We start from the raw sequence: 22,315 nt of genomic DNA, 5'->3' as shown, positions 1-22,315 counted from the left end.
AATAACTTAAGGAAAGAGAGAAGAAAGAATTAATATAAAACTTATAGTATCTCAGTAAATGCCAACCATTTCACATCTCATGGGTCGGTAATGTTGATGTAGATAAAAGGGAACAATCAAATTGCACACAACATCCAAAGACAGGAAGTGGGTTAATTGTCACTGAAGGGGGAGAGTCAGGCCTTCGATGATGGGAAAACACCTTTGTTATTTTTCGGAAGGGACGTTTATCATCCGCCGAGCATCTGAGGGACGGGGGGGACACTTTGTGCAGGGGCGGAACCTTGGTGCAGGATGACGGGTCTGGTCGGACAGGAAGTGTGTCTGGTAACCCGGTCTGCCGTTGGAAACCAGGGACTGCGGCAACATGGCAACGGTGAGGGCAGAGCCTGTGCGTGTGTCTGTGTGGGTCGGAGAGAGAGCGAGAGAGAAGGCGGGAGAGGGTGGTGGCGACGGGAATTCGGTAACGGGGATGGAGACCGGGCACCGTCCCATTAACGCAAAGAAACTGTCGGTGGGAGTCTTCGCGGGCCCGGGGGCACGGTCATACTCTCTCCCCTTCTCCCCCTCCCCTATATCAAAGTTCAAAGTAAATTTATTTTCGAAGTGTATATGTCACCATATACAAACCTGTGATTCGTTTCCTTGAGGACACACTCAATAAATCCACTAAGTATAATAGAATCATTGAAAGACTGCTCCAAATAGGACGGACAAGCTTCGTTCCCACCATATCTTTCCCCTTATCCTTCCTCTCATCCCTCTTCCCTCTCCTTTCTCTCCCCTACCCTACTTCACCCCACCCACACCTCATAATTTATGTATGATTTATGAGGTTACCAGGAAAGCTGACAAGCGTGGAAGGCTGGTCTAGAAGGTTCAGTCCTTTGGCATTCAGGATGAGGTAGTAAATTGGACTGGATATTAGCTTCATGGGAGAAGCCAGAGAGTGGTAGTAGATGGTTGCCTCTCTGACTGGAGGCCTGTAACTAGTGGTGTGCCACAGGGATCAGTCCTGTGTCCATTGTTGTTTGTCATCTACATCAACAATCTGAATGATAATGTGATAAACTGGATCAACATTTGCAGAGGACACCAAAATTGGGGGGGGGGGGCGTAATGAGTGTAAAAACGTGCAATGTGATTTGGACCAGCAGGAAAAATGACAGATGGAACTTACTGCAGACAAGTGTGAGGTGATGCACTTTGGGAGGACAGAAAACAATAGGACTTGCTCGGGGTCTGCTTTTGTGCTGTGGTTTGCTATGACGCTATTTGGGGGGGGCACTTCTTCAGTCAGAGGGTAGTGCAAGTGTGGAATGAACTGCCAGCGGAAGTGGTAGATGCAAGTTCAGCGGTAACATTTATGAGGAGTTTGGATAGGCTCAGGGATGAGAGAGGCATAGTGAGTTATGTTCTGGGTGCAGATAGATGGGATTCAGTGGAAGACCAGGCTGGCACAGACTAAATAGGCTGAAAGGCTTGTTTCTGTGCTGTAATACAAAATGTTGGAATATTCCATCTGGACCTGACAAAGGATCTCGGCCTGAAATCTCAGTTCCCCTTCATAGACGTTGCCTGACATGCTGAGTTTTTCTTGCATTTTGTGTGAGTTGCTCTGGATTGCCAGCATCTGCTGATTCTCTTGTGTTTGTAATGTCTTGATCTTGAATGAATCAGTTCTCTTAACTATGGGCTACTCGACATACTCTGGGAGTGGGTGCAGAGAGTGCCAAACCAGCTTTCTCAAGCAGGGGCCAGAAGAATGGCCTGTTTGCCATCAGTACCACAACAAACACCGATGTATTCTCAGCTTAATATTCAACCAGTATCAACGGAAAGGCAGCTGAGTACAGGATATGTGCGTGGCTGTTTATTAAAAACACCCAGTCAAGGTTTCCAGGAAGAATGCTTATGGGCACAATGGATTGTGGCTGTGTTTATTTTGTGATTTATTTGTTGTAGTTACATTGAAAATACCGTGTTTATTTAAAACGTGACCTTTTTAACTATGTTGCATAAATTTTGTTTTCTTTTTCAGACCACCACAACAAAGGTTCCTGAAGTGAGGGATGTCACCAGGATAGAGAGAATTGGTAGGTTTTCCTCCACTGGCCACAACATTACTAAATGGCCTCATTAATATGTTATTTGTTCAGGGCACCTAACACTTAATGTTGTCTTCTTGACATGGGAGCACTTGCTGGCCTCTGACCCAGACAAGGATTCAGTTATAATTTTCCCCTTGCAAGTCTGCATTGACTTTTAGTATCCGATCTGCCCTGGCAGAAGGCTTCAACTGAATCTAGAGACTCTTAGTTTTTATTTTGGTTCAGTCCCTCATTGGGTGGCCTTGCCACCCACTGAGATTCTGGGGGGAGCAATACTTAATCCATCTTAAATTTGTGAATTATACAGCATGATGGGATACTGATTAGTGTAACGCTATTATGGCGCCAGCTATCTAGGTTCAATTTCCGCTGCTGTTTGTACGTTCTCCCTGTAACTGCATGGGCTTCCTCCGGGTGCTCTGGTTTCCTCCCACATTCCAAAAAAGGCATATGGTTCAGGGTCAGTAAGTTGTAGGCATGCCAGGTTGGTGCCAGAAGCTTGGTGACACTTGCGGGCACATCCTCTGACTGTGTTGGTTGTTGACAAAAACGACACATTTCACTATATGTTTTGATGTGTATGTGACAGATAAGGGTAATATTATGTTAATTTCCTTTGAGGTGAAATTAGCATCAGGGCAAAGTTAAGCTAACTGGTGTCTGTCTACTTCTCACAGGTGCCCATTCACACATCCGTGGTTTAGGACTCGATGATGCCTTGGAACCCCGACAGGTACGGACTTGGCCCACGCAGAGGCAGTGAGTTTGGTAGTGTTAGGTGTATTGGTTTTTAATTGTCACGCATACCAAGATACAATGAAAAGCTTGTCCAGTTTACTGTTCTTACAGATCAAATCATTACACAGTGCATTGAGCTGGAATAAGGTAAAGCTATAACAATGAAGTGTAAAAGCTATCGAGAAAGTGCAGTGCAGGTAAATGATAAAGTGTAAAATCATAATGAGGTAGATTATGAGGTCAAGAGTCTTATATAGAAGAGGTTCGTTCAGGAGTCTGAAACCAGTGGGGTAGAAGTTGTCCTTGAGCCTTGAGGGGTTAGGGTTAGAACTGGAATGTTTCATTCATTTCTTCACATTAGGGTTAGCCTGGGATTTGTCCTTACACACTTGGCTGTTACTGTCACTGCCCATGAAAGTGCCAGAGCCAGATCCTCAGAGCTTTGCTGTCTATATATAACGAGTTCGATTGGGCTTCGGTGGTTCTGGATCAGTAGACTATCTGGCCAATTGGATGTTATTCGTTCGAGTACTGTACCTAGTTCACATTTTATTTCAAATGTTACACGGTAATATGATAATTTTTTCTGTGCACCAGGTACTCTCTTTATGCACTACTTAAAATATTTTTTACTGTAACTTGTAGTAATTTTTTTATGCACTGCACTATTCTGCTGCAAAACAACAAATTTCATGACATACACTTTATTATGTACACCTGCATACCTGCTCATTCAAAAGTTCAAAGTAAAATTTTACTATCGGAGTGCATACATGCCACCACATGAAACCCTGAGATTCTTTATCCTGTCGGCATACTTCTCAAATCAATAGAACAGTAACTATAAACAGGATCAATGAACAACAAACTGAAATTGCAATTATAAATAAATAGCAATAAATAAGAGAGCATGAAATAACAAGATAGAGTCTTTAAAAGTGAGGCCTTCGGATGTGGGAACACCAGAAACAGAATGAGTGTCGTTATTCCCCATTTTTCAGGAACCTGTTGGTTGAGGGATGGTAAATGTTCTTGAACCTGTGGTTCGGGTCCTGAGGCTCTTGTACCTTCTGCCTGATGGCAGCAGTGAGAATAGAGCATGGCCTGGGTGGTGAGGATCTTTGATGATGGATGCTGCTTTTCCACAGCAACGTTTCACGTAGATATGCTGGATGGTTGGGAGGGTTTTACCTGTGATGTACTGGACCAAATCCACTACTTTTGTAGGATTTTCCACTCAAAACCATTGGTGTTCCCATATCAGGCCATGATTCAGTCAGTCAGCACACTTTCCACTACACATCTACAGAAGTTTGTGAAGGTTTTTGATGACATGCTGAATTTCCACAAACTCCAGAGGAAGTTGAGGTGCTGTTGTGCTTTCTTTGCAATTATATTTATATGTTGGGTCCAGGACAGGTCCTCTGAGATAGTGACACCCAGGAATTTAAAGCTACTGACTCTGCACCTCTGATCTTCCGATCATTACTGGCTCATGGACCTCTGGTTCCCTCTCCTGGAGTCTACAATCAATTCTTTAGCCTTATTGACATTGAGTGAGAGGTTATTGTATTACACCACTCAGCCAAGTTTTCAATCTCCCTCGTGTATGCTGATTCATCACCACCTTGGATACAGCCCACAACAGTGGTGTCATCAGCAAACTTGTATATGGTGCTGGAGATGTACTTAGCCACACAGTCATAGGTCTTTGCATGAATGCAAATATCTGATCAGCCAATCGTGTGGCAACTCAATGTATAAAAGCACACCGTTGGTTCAGACCAAACATCAGAATGCGGAAGAGATGTGATCTAAGTGACTTTGACCATGGACTGATTATTGGTGCCAGATGGGGTGGTTGAGTATCTCAGAAACTCATGATCTCTTGGGATTTTCACACGCAGGTCTCTAGCATTTATAGAGGATGGTGCAATAAGCAAAAAGGAAAAATCCAGTGAGTGGCAGTTCTGTGGGTGGAAACGCCTTGTTAATGAGAGAGGTCAGAGGAGAATGGCTGGACTGGCTGAAACTGACAGGAAGGTGACAGTAACTCAAGTAACCACATGTTACAACAGTGGTGTTGTAGAAGAGAATCTCTGCATGCATAACGTGTTGAACTTTGAAGTGGATGGGCTACAGCAGTAGAAGACCATGAACATCCACTCAGTGGCTGCATTATTATGTGCATGAGTTAATAAAGTGGCCACTATTGTATGTCAGTGATAATTAACCTGATTCGGAATCTAAAGTAAAAAAGAATGTGGACATCACCCAGTGGGTTTAATAGACGTGTAAGAACAAAGCCCAGTGAGTTTAAAGTAGTGGTTCCCAGCCTGGGGTCCACAGACACACACTCCTCATACAAACTCTTCTCCCTCCTGCCATCTGGCAAAAGGTACCGAAGCATTTGGGCTCTCACGACCAGACTGTGCAACAGTTTCTTCCCCCAAGCCATCAGACTCCTTAGTACCCAGAGTCTAGACTTGACATCTACATCATTTATTATTATATTGTAATTTGTCCTCTACTGTGCCTATTGTCTTGTTTATTATTTAGTGTACTGCCCTGCACTGTTTTGTGCACTTTATGTAGTCTTGTGTAGGTTTAGTGTAGTTTTTGTGTTGTCTTACATAGTCTAGTGTTGCCTTATGTTGTCTCACTTAGTCTAGTGTAGTTTTTTGTTGTTTCATGTAGCACCATGGTTCTGGAGGAACGTTGTTTTGTTTTTACTGTGTACTGTACCAGCAGTTTATGGTCGAAATGACAATAAAAGTGACTTGACTTAATGGTACTGGTCCATGGCATGAAAGAGGTTGGGAATCTGAGGAAACGTCACCTAGTGAAACAGGCACTGAACCATCCGGAAATCCCAGGCTATCGGAAATTAAATCTTTAGCTGGAGTTTTACTGCTGCGAAACCCTGGCCGTTGTGCAGACAAGCCCCTTCTCTCAGTTGGAGGGGTCCTAAGTCCTGATGTATTGCTATATCCCAAGAGACACCATTAACCTCCAGTTAGATTTTTATTTCCTGAAGGTTGAAACTTGTTTACTGGTTTCCTGCTGTTGGCATCTCTCCTGCTGAGTGTTGGCTGTTCCTGTGCAGGTGTCTCAGGGCATGGTGGGACAGCTCAGTGCTCGGCGTGCTGCTGGAGTCATCCTGGAGATGATCAAGGAGGGGAAGATTGCTGGGAGAGCCATTCTCATCGCTGGCCAGCCAGGAACGGGGAAAACAGCAATTGCTATGGGTAAGGAATGCCTCTCCATTGCTATTGGTGCACAGTAGTAACATAGGAATTTAATGTATATTAACAGTGCATAAGGAACACTTCCATTTAAAAGCGTCATTTTTTCAAATCCAGAGCATGCAATAAATTTTATTAAAATGCAATCTTCACTGCAGGTATAAATGGTAAGGTGAATGTAATATTAATTATGGATATAAATAGAAATGGAAATTGTTCCATTCAGTTAATTGCTCTTTCCATATAACATGCAACCTCACAAGCTACCTCTCTATATTATTTCATGGACTGTGGATTAAGCTCAGCACTGTTTAATAGTCCTTGAGCTAAGCAACTGGCTCAGCTGTACAGAAGGCATTAAAAGTGGCATTACATGTTGGCTAGACTGATAAGAGGCAGATTCACTCCCCTGGAACAGATTAGCAAACCAAATAGTTTCAGTGAAATGCTTTACCAGCAGATGCCACCCAATTTAAATAATGAATTGATTTAGAATATGGAAGGCTGTGGTATAGATGCAGGTCGATGTCACTAGACAGAATGATAGTCCGGCATGTACTAGATGAGTCGAAAGGCCTGTTTCTGTGCTGTAGTGCTCTGACTCTTTAAACTGGCGTTTAATGATTTAAAGTTTTCTCTCAAGGTCTCCAGCTTATTAGTCCAGTGTTTAATCACTGCACCACCATATCATAGAACATTACTGCACAGTACAGGCCCTTCAGCGCAGTGTTGTACTGACCTTATAAACTACTCCAAGATCAATCTAACAATTCCTTCTCACGTAACCGTCTTTTTTTTTTACATTCCCACCCCCCCCCATACTTTCCATCCATTCACCTTAAAATTATGCCCCCTTGTATTAGCCATTTCTGCCCATGCAAAAAAGTCTCTGGCTGTTTACTTTATTTATGTCTTTTTATCACCTATATCGAGTCACCTCTCATCCTCCTTTGCTCCAAAGAGAAAAGCCCTAGCTCACTCAACCTCTCCTCCATAGAACATGCTCTCTAATCCAAGCATCATCCTGCATCTTCTCTGCACCCTCTCTAAGGCTTCCACATCCTTCCTATAATGAGTTGACCAAAAATGAACCTGATATTCATTTTGCATCTCCCCCTCGCCCTCCAGCTTTCAAATCCCTTACTCACTCTTCCTTCAGTTAGTCCTGACGAAGGGTCTCGGCCTGAAACGTCGACTGCGCCTCTTCCTATAGATGCTGCTTGGCCTGCTGCGTTCACCAGCAACTTTGATGTGTGTTGCTTGAATTTCCAGCATCTGCAGAATTCCTGTTGTTTGCTGATATTCCAAGTGCGGTTTAACCAGAGTTTTTATTGAGCGGCAGCGTTACTTTGTGATTCTTGATCTCTGTCTAAAGGAATATTCTGACATCCTTGAACTTGTGTTTTATCTGTTTTGTGCCTCGGAATCATCATTTCCAATGCTACTCAGCATTTCATTTAACCTTAGAGTATCAATCTAAAACGGGTTCCTAACCTGGGGTCCACATTTAATGGTATTGGTCCATGGCATTAAAAAAAATTGGGAACTACTGTTGTAAAGCAGTAACTTGTCCTTGGTGTTTAATTGAAACGTGTTGTGCTTCCTCAGGGATGGCTCAGGCCCTAGGGCAGGACACACCATTCACAGCTATTGCCGGCAGTGAGATATTCTCTCTGGAAATGAGCAAAACCGAAGCACTGACTCAAGCTTTCCGTCGGTCCATCGGAGTCCGCATCAAGTAAGCATTCATGGTTGCTCTTTCTAAGATTAAGATGAAGATTTTTAAGCTTTATTTGTCACGTGCATTGAAACATACAGTCAAGTGCATTGTCTGCATCAAATCAAATCACTGAGGATGTGCTGGCATAGTATGCCCATGTCTCACTAGCCCTAACCGTACGTCTTTGGAATGTGGGAGGAAACCGTAGTCACGGGGAGAACACACAAACTCGTACAGGGGGCAGCAGAAACGGAACCCCAGTGGGTGATTGCCACCGCTGTAAAGCGTTGTGCTGACTGTCACACTGCTGTCCTACCCTTGTACTCAACGTTCAGTTTTGAGGTAGAATAGTCAACTTACCACTCAACTAATTCAGCCTGGCCTGGCTCATCTGACTGTTTCAGCCATTCAGCCGCTTTGGGTTTGATCAAGCCCAGCACCTGCTCCCAGCCCTAGTGTTTTAAACACACACACACACACACACACACACACTCACACTCACACTCACACTCACACTCACACTCACACTCACACGCACACGCACACGCACACGCACACCTACACACTCACACGCACACCTACACACACACACGCACACACACACCTACACACACACACCACACACCACACACACACACACACACACACACACACACACACACTCACTCACACGCACACCTACACACACACACGCACACCTACACACACACACGCACACTCACACACACACACCTACGCACACACACACTCACACACACACACACACCTACACACACACACACACACACACACACAGTCTTGCCTGGGTCTGGGCTCAAGATGAATAATCTCAACCCCATAGTCAGCTGTCTGTTTCCCTCCATCGATGCTGCCTGAGTTACTGAGTTCATCCAGCTTTTCGTGTGCGTTGCTCCAGATTCCAACACCTGTCTCCCTCAACCGCCCTGTTGGCTTTTGATACCTGGCTTCTGTCAGAGGCCCGTTCAAATGTATTTAAATTTTAGTGTGGCACAGAACATAGTGATTAGTGTAATGATATTATAGCACCAGCAACCCAGGTTCAATTCTGTCACTGCCAGTAGGGAGTTTGTGCGTTCTCCCAACGACTCTGTGGGTTTCTCTGGGCACTCTGGTTACCTCTGGCATTCCAAAGACACACTGGTGAGTAGGTTAATTAGTCATATGCGTGTAATTGGGTAGCACAGGCACATTTGACTGTGCTGTACCTCTAAATAAATACTTACAAAAATAAAGCTGGAAGTAAATTACTTGAAAAATAACTAGAAATTAATTTTAAACATTTTAAATTGTTAGAGAAAATATCAAATCGTTTCCCACGCCTGCCTTTCCAGTCAGGGTTGTTGAAACCCTTTGGATCAAGGACTTGTGTTACAATTGGCATCCTCAGCAGCAGAGCAGAGCTCAGATGTGCCTGTGGGCCATTTCTGAGTCTTGCATTGCTGTATGCAAGTACAGGAGTTGTGAATGAAGTTAGGTCCTATCTCTACACAGAACTGCTAGAAAGTTCATGGCCCAAACAGACATTTCTTCCAGACTTTAACCAGCCTGTTCCTAAACTATAAATATATTGCCTCGTTCCTGTTCCCTCTTTCCTTATTGTGTCACTGAGACTTTAAGACCATGGCATTACTTGTTAACTGCTCATCTTTTGACTTCACCAACTTTGGACATTTGTTCTGTAATCTTGGCTTTTGTTTCTGAAGAGCAAGCAATAATAATTCAGTAATGCAGCAATATAATCCACCCATCAGCAGTTCCTTGCTGAGATTTGGCTTCAGGACAGAATGACTTCCACTCAGTGGTACATTAGCGAGGCTCTTGCTGTAGCTTTGAAAATCTGAAGCTTGTGAAGTTATGGAAGTTGTGAGTATGTGACCAGGAGCTTTATCTTTTGCTAAGTTAGGATTTTCTTTCTTCCAAAACAGAGAGGAAACTGAAATTATAGAAGGAGAAGTTGTGGAAATTCAGATTGATCGACCAGCGACTGGGACGGTAAGTTCAGAAGGTTCTGATTTTGTCACTTTGTATTAAGGTGTCACACTTAAACTGAAGGGTTCATATGAATCCTCGTTCTTTATTGCCTTGCATTCTCCCTGGTTATGGAGCTTTAGTGCCTCTGGGCGAGGACAAGAAAACAGGAGAAGGGTAGTTGGTTGCTCGGCTCCTCAATCCTTCCCTCTCAGTCAATGTGATCATAGCTGATCTGCCCCAAGACTTACCTCCTCTTCTATACCAGTTCGCCATCACCCTTGAGTCCCCAAATCTTTCAGAAATGTAACTACCTCCATTTTGAGCACTTCTAATGAGCCTGCTGTGATGGAGAATTCCAGAGAAATCTCTGAGAAAAGAAGTTTCTACACACCTCCTTTAAATAGTTGTCCCTTTACCTTCTGACTAAAAGGCCTTTACTTGCCAGCGTCTCTTGTGAGTAGAATCATGGTATCTAAGACCACTGAAGAGCTAACTCCCGTGTCATCTGTGTTATCCAAGGGTCATATCAAAATCAGGGGCAGAAGGAAAAGAGAGTTACTAATAGAGAAAAGACAACATTCTTTGTAAATACAAGTGAAACCTCTACCCCCTCCGCACATTTATTACCCCATCACAGCACTGTAAACACTAAACCACCTTTTATAAAGCTGTTTACATTGTAAATACATGTTGGTATTTTGTAATTATGCACATTTTTGTCCTTGACATTTCTGTGATGTGTGTAAAGTTCACAGAGAAATCCTGTACATTTGGTTGTGCTCTCCTTTGTTGCTGCATTGGACACTGTAAATGGCTATGAAGGCAGGTCTGGCAAATGGAGTTGAGTGAGAGGACTGGAAAATAAGAAAACACTGTTAAAGGCAGAAGGGACCTTCTGAATACATTGCAGATTTGCAGGTTTTGATGGTGACATTGAATCATTCTGTCATTCTGGAATAATTTATTCCAAAATTTTTGTTTGCTAAACAGTCTGATTAAATGGGGTATATATGATGCAGTGAGTTTATCCCTGGGACTTCATCCAGTTGGTCTGCAGGCATGCGTTCCCTGTGGAACATCCCACTTCCTCCTTGCTTCTCTGTAATCCTGAAATGTATCCTCTCTCAGGTCCATCAACACCTCTTTGATTGCTTGACCACCTAATTAAAAAATAACTTGCAGCAGCCAACAAATCAAGCAGCATGTCTCCCTCAGTGCTCCAGTCTCCTCGCTGTACAAGTTGTACCTGAAGTGTGTATGACATTGTCTGGGGCCATTTTAGTATGGGTCTGCAGTACAGTATGACTTTTTCCTAGGATGGAAATGGCTAATCCGAGTGGGCATAATTTTCAGGTGATTGGAAGAAGGTATTGGGTGGACGTTGGAGGTCGGATTTTTGCAGAGCAGTACGTGTGTGGAATGTGCTGCCAAGTCTGGCAGTAGAGGCAGATATTCAAGATTCAAGTACATTTATTGTCAAAGAATGTGTAACTTATACAGCCTTGAGATTCGCTTGCTCACTGGTAGCCACAAAGCAAGAAACCCGAAAGAGCCCAATTAAAAGAATAAAAAGAGTAATGCTTGATCCGCAAGAGAAAGAAAAAAAAATACAAATCATGCCAACAGTTGAAGTGAATAACAACATTCTGGACCACAGTTTAGTCCTCGGATCCAACCCCCAGTGTATACCCAAAGCCTCACTTATCAGTTAATCATATTCGTTCAGGATATATTAGGGACATTTAAGAGACTCTCAAATAGCACATAAGTGAAAGAAAAATGGAGGGCTATGTGGGGGCTGGGGGATGAAGGGTTAGATTGATCTTAGAGTTGGCACAACATCAGGGCCAAAGAGCCTGCATGGTACTGTAGTGTTCTATGTTCTACAGTCTGTAATACAACTGGCACAGCCATTTGGAAGGAGTCAGTGAAAATTGAAGGTCACACCAAGTCAGCAAGGATTTATCTAATGTTGCGAGAAAGTAGATCATCTGAACAAGTGCACTCTGGTGACATCAAACCTTGCCAGCCCTGGTCTGGGGTGCTTGGTGCTGGCCCGACAGTTTGGGCATTGCTCATCTAGATTTGCTGTAGAGTGCTCATGTGTGTTTTCTTTCTTGTAGGGTGCAAAGGTTGGGAAGTTAACCTTGAAAACTACAGAGATGGAGACAATCTATGATTTGGGAACAAAAATGATTGAGTGCTTAACAAAAGAGAAAGTGCAGGCTGGGTGAGTATTTACAGAGGTGCAACCAGCAGTAGGAAAGTGCATTTTATTCAGTAGATTTTAAAAACCAACAAGGCAACTGAAACAAAACATAATGAGAGAACAAATGAAATGTGAAGGTAAGCTAGCCAAAGATATCTGCTTACATTTGCCCTATCTAATGTTTGATGGCTCTGGGCTTGTACTTGCTGGAGTTTAGAAGAATGGTGGGGGGAGGGGGTGGAATCTATGCTTTTACCTCTAACTTTATTTTTATGTAATTCTTTTCTCTTTATAACCAGTAAATATTGTTCTTACTGCATGTCACACCAACATTGCATAGCAAATCCCTAATGCACGTAAATGTATGTGGCAAATAAAGATGATCCTTTATTAAGTGGAGGGAGACTGCAAAGTGAGTGAAGTGTTTCTATTTTTACAGAGATGTCATTACCATTGATAAAGCAACGGGTAAAATCAGCAAACTAGGACGATCTTTTACTCGAGCTCGCGATTACGATGCTATGGGAGCCCAAGTAAGTCTCGTTTACTGGGTGTAGATGTCTACCCTAGAAAATCTCTCCACAAACTGACTGCAAATACGAGCCTCTGAATAATGGAAGGCTTTCTGTGAGGGAGGGGGGAGGCTTGTTAATGCAAGCAGGCTTTCTTCTCTGAGGTTGTGAGACTAGAACTAGAAGTCATGGGTTAAGGGTGAAACATTTAAGGGGAACCTGATGGGGAACTTCTTCACTCAGACAATGGTGTGAGCGTGGAGCATGCTGCCAGTGGAAGCGGTGGATGCGGATTTGATTGTAACATTTCAGAGAAGTTCAGGTACGTACATGGATGAGAAAGGTATGAAGGGTTATGTCCAGCTGTGTGCCGATAGGACTAGGAACAGGCTAGATGAGCCAAAAATCCTGTTTCTGTGCTCTGTGATCCTGTAGAACTGCAGTAGTCGACCAGTCAGTAGATTTTGAAGGGTTGGGTAGGAGGGTGGGTATGTACAAACAAGGTCAGTAGAGATATCGAATGGTGGAGCAACCTCAAGGTTCTGATCAGCTTCTTCATATGTCTGTCTCTTGCTTTTCTGTGAGGTTGTTCCAGAGGTTTGCTGTATTCTGGGGTGACAGGGCTTAAAGTAAGATTGGGGAAGGAGTAACTTGCTGAAAATGTTTCTTCTTGCAGACAAAGTTTGTGCAGTGCCCAGATGGAGAGCTGCAGAAACGCAAGGAAGTGGTTCACACTGTGACGTTGCATGAGATCGATGTGATCAACAGCAGGACACAGGGCTTCCTTGCTTTGTTCTCAGGTAGGACCAACACATCAAGCCAGAGATCACCAGCAGCAAATAATGACAGTGGAAGATTGAAGGTCTGGCATTTCCCTAACCTCACACCATTAAGAACTGGGGGTCCTATCCCAAAAGAGTTAGACAATTTCAGCACTGGAACTATCTGAAGGCCTTCGGGCTAAGAAGAGGGTGGGAAGTAAGTTAACCCAGGATTGCACCTGGATACCTCGTGCTGTCCTTCTGGGAAGTTTTGCAAATTTCAGTGGACAGCAATGGCTTCCATTCCATTGCATCTTTAACAAAGCAGAAAATTAAATTCTGAGGCGCTTCCTAGTAACTGCAGGGACAAAATAGATCAGATCACTGCGTACGCAACCACCCAGCAAACTGCCTTTTCCAAAAGCTCCCTTCTGGAAAGTATTATAGAAGTATTAAAACGAAAACGTCAAACCATCAAAAAGCTTCTTCCCCCAGGCAATTAATCTGATCAACCTTTCCAGTTAACCCCTACCCCCCTTTATCTATTATCTCTGTCACTGCACTGTATTTTAATCCACTTTTATAAAGCTACATGGTGGTATTCATGCATATTTTATTCTGTATCAGTACTTTAACCTCTAATTTTACTTTTCTATAACTCCTTTATTTTTGTTGAATGTTGTTTTATTTGTTGCATGTCGCACCCTGACCAACACACCACAGTAAGTCCCAATACATGTAAATCTATATGGCGAATAGCATTGATTCTTGATAGGAAATACAATCAGGATCAGGTTTAATATCATCTGCATATGTCATGATATATATTTGCTGTTTTGCGGCAGCAATACATTCTAGTAGATATAATAAAAAATATACGTTACAATGAGAAATTTATATTAAAAATTAAATAAGGAGAGCAAAAAGAAATACAGAAAACCTACAGCACACTACAGGCCCTTCGGCCCACAAAGCTGTGCCAAATATGTCCTTACTTTAGAACTACCTAGGCTTACCCATAGCCCTCTATTTTTCTAAGCTCCATGTATCCATCCAGGAGTCTCTTAAAAGACCCTATCGTTTCCGCCTCTACCACTGCTGCCGGCAGCCCATTCCACGCACTCACCACTCTGTGTAAAAAACCTACCCCTGATATCTCCTCTGTACCTACTTCCAAGCATCTTAAAACTATGCCCTCTCGTGCTAGCCATTTCAGCCCTGGGGAAAAGCCTCTTGACAATCAATGCCTCTCATTATCTTGTACACCTCTATCAGGTCACCTCTCATCTTCCGTCGCTCCAAGGAGAAAAGGCCGAGTTCACTCAACCTTTTCTCATGAGGTGTGCTCCCCAATCCAGGCAGTATCCTTGTAAATCTCCTCTGCACCCTTTCTATGGCTTCCACGTCCTTTCTATAGTGAGACGACCAGAACTGAGCACGGTACTCCACGTGGGGTCTGACCAGGGTCCTATATAGCTGCAACATTACCTCTCGGCTCTTAAACTCAATCCCACGATTGTTGAAGGCCAATGCACGGTATGCCTTCTTAACCATAGAGTCAACCTGCATAACAGCTTTGAGTGTCCTATGGACTGGGACCCCAAGATCCTTCTGATCCTCCACACTGCCAAGAGTCTTGCCATCAAGGCTGCTATATTCTGCCATCATATTTGACCTACCGAAATGAACCACTTCACACTTATCTGGATTGAACTCCATCTGCCACTTCTCAGCCCAATTTTGCATCCTATCAATGTCCCGCTGTAACCTCTGACAGCCCTCCACACTATCCACAACATCCCCAACCTTTGTGTCATCAGCAAATTTACTAACTAATCCCTCTACTTCCTCATCCAGGTCATTTATAAAAATCACAAAGAGTAGGGGTCCCAGAACAGATCCTTGAGGCACACCGCTGGTCACTGGCCTCCATGCAGAATATGACCTGTCTACAACCACTCTTTGCCTTCTGTGGGCAAGCCAATTCTGGTTACACAAAGCAATGACCCCTTGGATCCCATGCCTCCTTACTTCCTCAATAAACCTTGCATGGGGTACCTTATCAAATGCCTTGCTGATATCCATATACACTACATCTACGGCTCTACCTTCAGCAATGTGTTTAGAAAGGGGGAAAGAAATACTGAGGAAGTGTCTGCAGGTTCATTGTCCATTCAGGAATCTGATGGCGGAGGGAAAGAAGCTGTTCCTGAATTGTTAAGTCACTGTGAATACATCAGGACACGGGGTGGGAACCCAACAGTCAGTACTCTGCTGGTTCTCAGTTGCTTGTGGAATAGCAGATGTCTATGCCATCATAGTGGCCAACGTCTGTCACAGTTGGACCTTCTACCTACTCCTGGTCAGCCAGCCACTTTAAGGACACTTTTGGGTCTGAAATCAGGAAGAGACCATAATACACTGAGAGACAGCAAAATTGTACCCACGCTAGTATTAGGGGGCATGTGCCTGGAGATTCAGAGAAATAGATCTAGAATGGAGATGAGGAGAATGATAACCTCTGATTGTCCTTTGCTACAAGAGAGATCAATGGTCCTACAGATACTGCTCTGGTGATACTGTATCTGTGTACATTTTGACCTTTTACGGAGAGATATACTTGGTTTGGAAGTGGTTCAGAGGAGTGTAGGAGTTGCCCTGTGAGGAAAATCAGTACTTGTATTCAGTAGGATTTAGAAGAATGTAGGGTAATCTTATTGAGACATAATATATTCTTTAGGGGTTGTGACTATGGATGCTGAGATAAGTGTCAAACTTGAAGGTTACAAGATTTTTAGCAGTGTGGAGGAACAGAGAGATCTTGGTACACATCTATAGATCCCTCAAAGTTGCTGTATAGGTTGATAGGGTGCTTAAGAAGGTGTATGGTACGTTAGCCTTCATTAGTCATAGGAATGAGTTCAAGAGGTACAAGGTAACGTAGCAGCTCTATAAAACTTCGATTAGACCGCACTTGGAGTATTGTGTTCAGTCTGATTGTCTCATTATAGGAAGGATGTGGAAGCTTTAGAAAGGGTGCAAAGGTGATTTACCAGGATGACCCTTGCGTGGTGCGTGTCTTATGAAGATGGGTTGAGGGAGCTAGGGCTTTTCTCTTTGGAGCAAAGCAAGATATGAGGTGACTTAATAGAAGTGTACAGAATGTTAAGAAGTATAGATCCAGTGGACAGCCAGAGTCTTTTACCCAGGGCAGAAATGACTAATACAGGGGGCATAATTTTAAAATGATTGGAGGAGAGTATAGGGGTTATGTCAGAAGTATGTTTTTATACACAGAGTGGTGGGTGCGTGGAACAAGCAGCCAGGGGTGATGGTAATGACACACTTAAGAGTCTCTTAGACAGGCATTTTAATGATAGAAAAGTGGAGGGCTATATGGGAAGGGAGGGTCAGGTTGAACATGGATGAGGTTAAAAGGTCATCACAACGTTGAGGGCTGATGTGTTGTACTGTTTTGTGGTCTCTAAAAATAAAGATGAGCTTTATTTATCAAATGTAGATTGAATCATACAGTGAGATGTGGCAATCCGTCAACAACCAACACACAGGATGTGCTGGTAGTAGCCCACAAGTGTCCATAAGACATAGGAGCTGAATTAGGCCATTCAGCCCATCGAGTCTGCTCTGCCATTCTATCATGGCTGATTTATTCTCCCTCTCAATACCATTCCCCTACCTCCACCCCGTAACTTTTGATGCCCTAACGAATCAAGAACTGATCATCCTCTGCATTAAATAAACCCAATAACGTGGCCTCCACAGCCAACCGTGGCAATAAAATTTCACAGATACACAATGCACTGGCTAAAGAAATTCTCCTCATCTCTGTTCTAAGTGGATGTTCCTCTATTCTGAGGCTGTGCCCCCCCCCCCCCCGCCGGTCCTAAACTCCCCCACCATGGGAAACATCCTCTCCACTATATTTAGACCTTTCAGTATTCGATAGGTTTCATTGAGATTCCCATCATTCTTCTAAATTCCAGTGAGTACAAGCCCAGAGTCGTCAAAAACTCCTCCTATATTAACCCTTACATTCCCGGAATCATTCTCATGAACCTCCTCTGGACCCTCTCCAATGTCAGCACATCCTTATCTAGATAAAAGACCCAAAGCTGCTCACAATACTTCCAAGTGTGGGCTGACCAATGCCTTATAAAACCTCAGCATCACATCCTTGCTCTTATATTCCAGTTCTCTCAAAATGAATGCTAACTTTGCATTTGCCTTCCTTACCACAGACTCAACCTGGAAGTTAACTTTTAGGAAATCCTACAAAACAGACTCCCGAGCCTCTTTGCACTTCTGATTTTTGAATTTTCTCCATTTCAAAAATAGTCTACGCCTTTATTCCTTCTACCAAAGTGCATGAACATACACTTCCCTACACTGTATTCCACCTATCACTTCTTTGCCCATCTCCTAATCTGTCTTAAGTCTTTCTGCATACTCTCTGCAGAAAGATTTAGAAACACTACCTGCCCCCTCCACCTATCTTCATATCATCAAACTTGGACGCAAAGCTATCAATTCAGTCATCCAAATCATTGACATATAACGTTAAAAGAAACAATCCCAATACCGACCCTTGTGGAACGCTACTAGTCACTGGCAGCCAACCAGTAAAAGCCTATTCATTCCTTCTCTGTCTCCAGCCAGTCTTCTATCCATGCCAGTATTTTTCCTGTAACACAACGGGCTCATATCTTGTTTAGTATGCCAAATACTTTCTCTATCACCCTATAAACCTGTGCAGTCACTGTCAGGGAGCAGTGGATGGAAAGCTAGTTCACCCTTTAAACAGAAAGTGTCACTCATTGTTCTTGTGGGTTGTCCTCGCAGGTGACACTGGGGAAATCAAGTCTGAAGTGCGTGAGCAGATCAACGCCAAGGTCGCAGAGTGGAGGGAAGAAGGAAAGGCAGAGATAATCCCTGGGGTAAGTGTCCAGACTTCACCTCCACATGCTGAAGTTCCACTCCAGGACTGGAGAGCTTAATGTGGGCTAATGCAACCACTTACTTCCCATGTGTTGGACTTCTGCAGGTGCTGTTCATTGATGAAGTTCACATGCTGGACATTGAGTGTTTCTCCTTCCTAAACCGTGGCCTAGAAAGTGACATGGCTCCAGTCCTGATCATGGCAACTAACCGAGGAATAACCAGGTATACAGGCCCCTCTGTCCACACCTCTTATTCAGGGAGACTACCAAGAGTAAACTTTAACATTTTTAATTTGAAGGCATCTTAACTTGATGATGGTCTGATTTAGGATTTATACTGCAGTTTGCAATGCTGGATTAAATTGGTAAAGTCATGGTTGCAACCACGCATGACCTGCGTACTCTGGTTGGGGTGGCCTTGTGAACTCTTGGTGCAGCCACCTGTAACCCTGCACAGTCTGCACACTCGGGTGGGAAGAGATGGGTGGGTAGTAACTCACTTAAAAAGACAAACCACCTGTCAGGAAAGAGTTAAATGTGATTCCTCCTTGATGTGAATACAATAAAATGGAAACCTGTAAGACAAAATGGTGTTAGCCAGGAGTGGGATTGTGTTGAGAAAGTAAAAGGAGTACAAGTCAAGAGTAGATAATGATGAATATGTCTTTGGGGAAGGTGAGGTCATTGTACAGTTACAGGTAACAAAGTTCGAAGTAAATTTATTATCAAAGTACATCTATGTCACCACATACAACCCTGAGATTCATTTCCTTGCTTGCATACTCAATAATTCGAATAACTGTAATAGCTTCTCCGCACCAACTGGGTGTACAGCCAGTATGCAAACTGTGCAAATACAAAAAGAAAGAAATAATAAATAAGCAGTAAATATCAAGAACATGAGATGAGTCCTTGAAAGTGAGTCTATAGGTTGTGGAACAATTTCAGTAATGGGGCAACTGAAGTTATCCCCTTTGGTTCAAGGGGCTGATGGTTGAGGGGTAATAACTATTCCTGAGCCTGGTGGTGTGAGTCCTGAGGCTCCTGTACCACCTCCCTGATGGCCACAGCAAGAAGAGAGCATGGTCTGGGTGGTGGGAGTCCCTGATTAATGCTGCTTTCCTTTGGCAATACTCCTTGTACATGTGCTCAATGGTGGGGTGGGCTTTTCCTATGATGGAGTGGCTGTATCCGCTACGATTTGTAGAATTTTATGTTCAAGGGTATTGGTGTTTCCATACTAGACTGTGATGCAGCCAGTCAGTATACTCTCCATCACGCATCTATAAGAGTTAGTAAAAGTTTTAGATGTTATGCCAAACATTTTCAGACTCCTAAGGAAGTAGAGGAGTTGCTGTGCTTTCTTCGTAGTTGCACTTATGTGCTGGGCCCACAGTAAGTCCTCTGAAATGATAGCACCAAGGAATTTAAAGTTGCTGACCATCCCCACCTCTGATCCCCGATGAGGACTGGTTTGTGGACCTCTGGTTTCCTCCTCCTGAAGTCAATAATCAGCTCCTTGGTCTTGCTGAAATTGAGTATAAGTTTATTGTACCAAATGGTGCCTTACCATTGGGGAAAGTACTGGGGTAAGAGTTATGTTGGAGTTTTGAAGGGATCTTGGGTATAAAAAGGGGCACTTTGTGCAAAGGGGAATCTGAGGGTTGGATATGGAGACAAGGACGTCGAGAGAGAAAGCTGAGTGAAGCACACCACACTCAGATTGTCTTGGGCTGACAATCTTTGATATTTTAAAAGCTATGAGGGGAAAAGAACACACTAACTTAACACCTTCTGTGTCTCAGGATTCGCGGTACAAGCTACAAAAGCCCTCACGGAATTCCAATCGACTTACTGGATCGACTGGTGATCATCTCGACCTCTCCCTACAACGAGAAGGAAACCAAACAGATTCTGAAGATCAGGTGAGGTACCTGGAGTATGGATCTCAGAGGAAGTTCAGTTGGAGTAACTTGAACACAGGTGGCTGAGGCTCCTGTACTGTTCAGTCATTGATTTTTTTTAAGTTGTACTGGAACTGTAACTGTTAGTACCTCTGGTTAAAAGTGCAAGAACTAACAGTCTCCCTGGGTTACCAGACCATGTGCAAGGTGGATATAGTGTTTTTCACAAATTAAATGAAAACTCTTCCATAACTTCTTCCCACGTTGAAGTGGTTCAGGAAGTAGACAATAGACAACTGGTGCAGAAGTAGACCATTCGGCCCTTTGAGCCCACCCCGCCATTCTGAGATCATGGCTGATCATCTACTATCAATACCCGGTTCCTGCCTTGTCCCCATAATCCTTGATTCCCCTATCCATAAGATACCTATCTAGCTCCTTCTTGAAAGCATCCAGAGAATTGGCCTCCACTGCCTTCTGAGGCAGCGCGTTCCACACCTCCACAACTCTCTGGGACAAGAAGTTCCTCCACAACTCTCTGGGACAAGAAGTTCCTCCTCAACTCTGTCCTAAATGACCTACCCCTTATTCGTAAACCATGCCCTCTGGTACTGGACTCTCCCAGCATCTGGAACATATTTCCTGCCTCTACCTTGTCCAATCCCTTAATAATCTTATATGTCTCAATCAGATCCCCCCTCAATCTCCTTAATTCCAGCGTGTACAAGCCCAGTCTCTCTAACCTCTCTGCGTAAGACAGTCCGGACATCCCAGGAATTAACCTAGTGAACCTACGCTGCACCTCCTCCACAGCCAGGATGTCCTTCCTTAACCCTGGAGACCAAAACTGCACACAATACTCCAGGTGTGGTCTCACCAGGGCCCTGTACAAATGCAAAAGGATTTCCTTGCTCTTGTACTTAATTTCCTTTGTAATAAAGGCCAACATTCCATTAGCCGCCTTCACTGCCTGCTGCACTTGCTCATTCACCTTCAGATACTGATGAACAAGTACTCCTAGATCTGTTTGTATTTCTCCCTTACCTAACTCCACACCGTTCAGATAATAATCTGCCTTCCTGTTCTTGCTCCCAAAGTGAATAACCTCACACTTATTCACATTAAACGCCATCTGCCAAGTTTCTGCCCACTCACCCAGCCTATCCAAGTCACCTTGAATTCTCCTAACATCCTCATCACATGTCACACTGCCACCCAGCTTAGTATCATCAGCAAACTTGCTGATGTTATTCACAATGCCTTCCTCTAAATCGTTGACGTAAATCGTAAACAGCTGTGGTCCCAATACCGAGCCCTGTGGCACCCCACTAGTCACCACTTGCCATTCCGAGAAACACCCATTCACTGCTACCTTTTGCTTTCTATCTGCCAACCAGTTTTCTATCCATGTCAATATCCTTCCCACAATGCCATGAGCTCTAATTTTACCCACCAACCTCCTCTGTGGTACCTTATCAAATGCCTTCTGAAAGTCAAGGTACACCACATCCACTGGATCTCCCGCGTCTATCTTCCTGGTTACATCCTCGAAAAACTCCAATAGATTAGTCAAGCATGATTTGCCCTTGGTAAATCCATGCTGGCTTGGCCCAATCTTATCACTGCTATCAAGATATGCCGCTATTTCATCTTTAATAATGGACTCTAGCATCTTCCCCACTACTGATGTTAGGCTAACAGGGCGATAGTTCTTTGTTTTCTCCCTCCCTCCTTTCTTAAAAAGTGGGATAACATTAGCCATTCGCCAATCCTCAGGAACTGATCCTGAATCTAAGGAACATTGGAAAATGATCACCAATGCATCCGCTATTTCCAGAGCCACCTCCTTTAGTACCCTAGGATGCAGACCATCTGGACCTGGGGATTTGTTAGCCTTCAGTCCCATCAGTCTACTCATCACTGTTTCCTTCCTAATGTCAATCTGTTTCAGTTCCTCTGTTACCCTATGTCCTTGGCCCATCCATACATCTGGGAGACTGCTTGTGTCTTCCCTAGTGAAGACAGATCCAAAGTACTTATTAAATTCATCTGCCATTTCTCTGTTTCCCATAACAATTTCTCCCAATTCATTCTTCAAGGACCCAACATTGTTCTTAACTATCTTCCTTCTCTTCACATACCTAAAAAAACTTTTGCTATCCTCC

General features: G+C 43.7%; 1 protein-coding gene across 1 annotated transcript in view; it reads left to right on the top strand.

The window, feature by feature from the left end:
* The first annotated feature begins 321 nt into the window (after window positions 1–321).
* ruvbl2 (RuvB-like AAA ATPase 2) overlaps window positions 322–22,315 on the top strand; it is a 46,079-nt gene continuing 24,085 nt past the window's right edge. The window contains exons 1-12 of the mRNA XM_063063291.1: window positions 322–376; window positions 2,042–2,096; window positions 2,789–2,844; window positions 5,956–6,097; window positions 7,703–7,832; window positions 9,761–9,827; window positions 11,930–12,036; window positions 12,455–12,548; window positions 13,204–13,327; window positions 18,149–18,243; window positions 18,351–18,469; window positions 20,052–20,171. Of these exons, the coding sequence (XP_062919361.1) occupies window positions 368–376; window positions 2,042–2,096; window positions 2,789–2,844; window positions 5,956–6,097; window positions 7,703–7,832; window positions 9,761–9,827; window positions 11,930–12,036; window positions 12,455–12,548; window positions 13,204–13,327; window positions 18,149–18,243; window positions 18,351–18,469; window positions 20,052–20,171 (1,118 nt within the window). The 5' untranslated portion in view covers window positions 322–367. The remainder of the gene's footprint in view (window positions 377–2,041; window positions 2,097–2,788; window positions 2,845–5,955; window positions 6,098–7,702; window positions 7,833–9,760; window positions 9,828–11,929; window positions 12,037–12,454; window positions 12,549–13,203; window positions 13,328–18,148; window positions 18,244–18,350; window positions 18,470–20,051; window positions 20,172–22,315) is intronic.

This window comes from Mobula hypostoma, chromosome 11, assembly GCF_963921235.1.
Source record: "Mobula hypostoma chromosome 11, sMobHyp1.1, whole genome shotgun sequence".
In the NCBI taxonomy this organism is placed as follows: domain Eukaryota; kingdom Metazoa; phylum Chordata; class Chondrichthyes; order Myliobatiformes; family Myliobatidae; genus Mobula; species Mobula hypostoma.
This window is presented reverse-complemented; position numbering and strand designations above follow the sequence as displayed.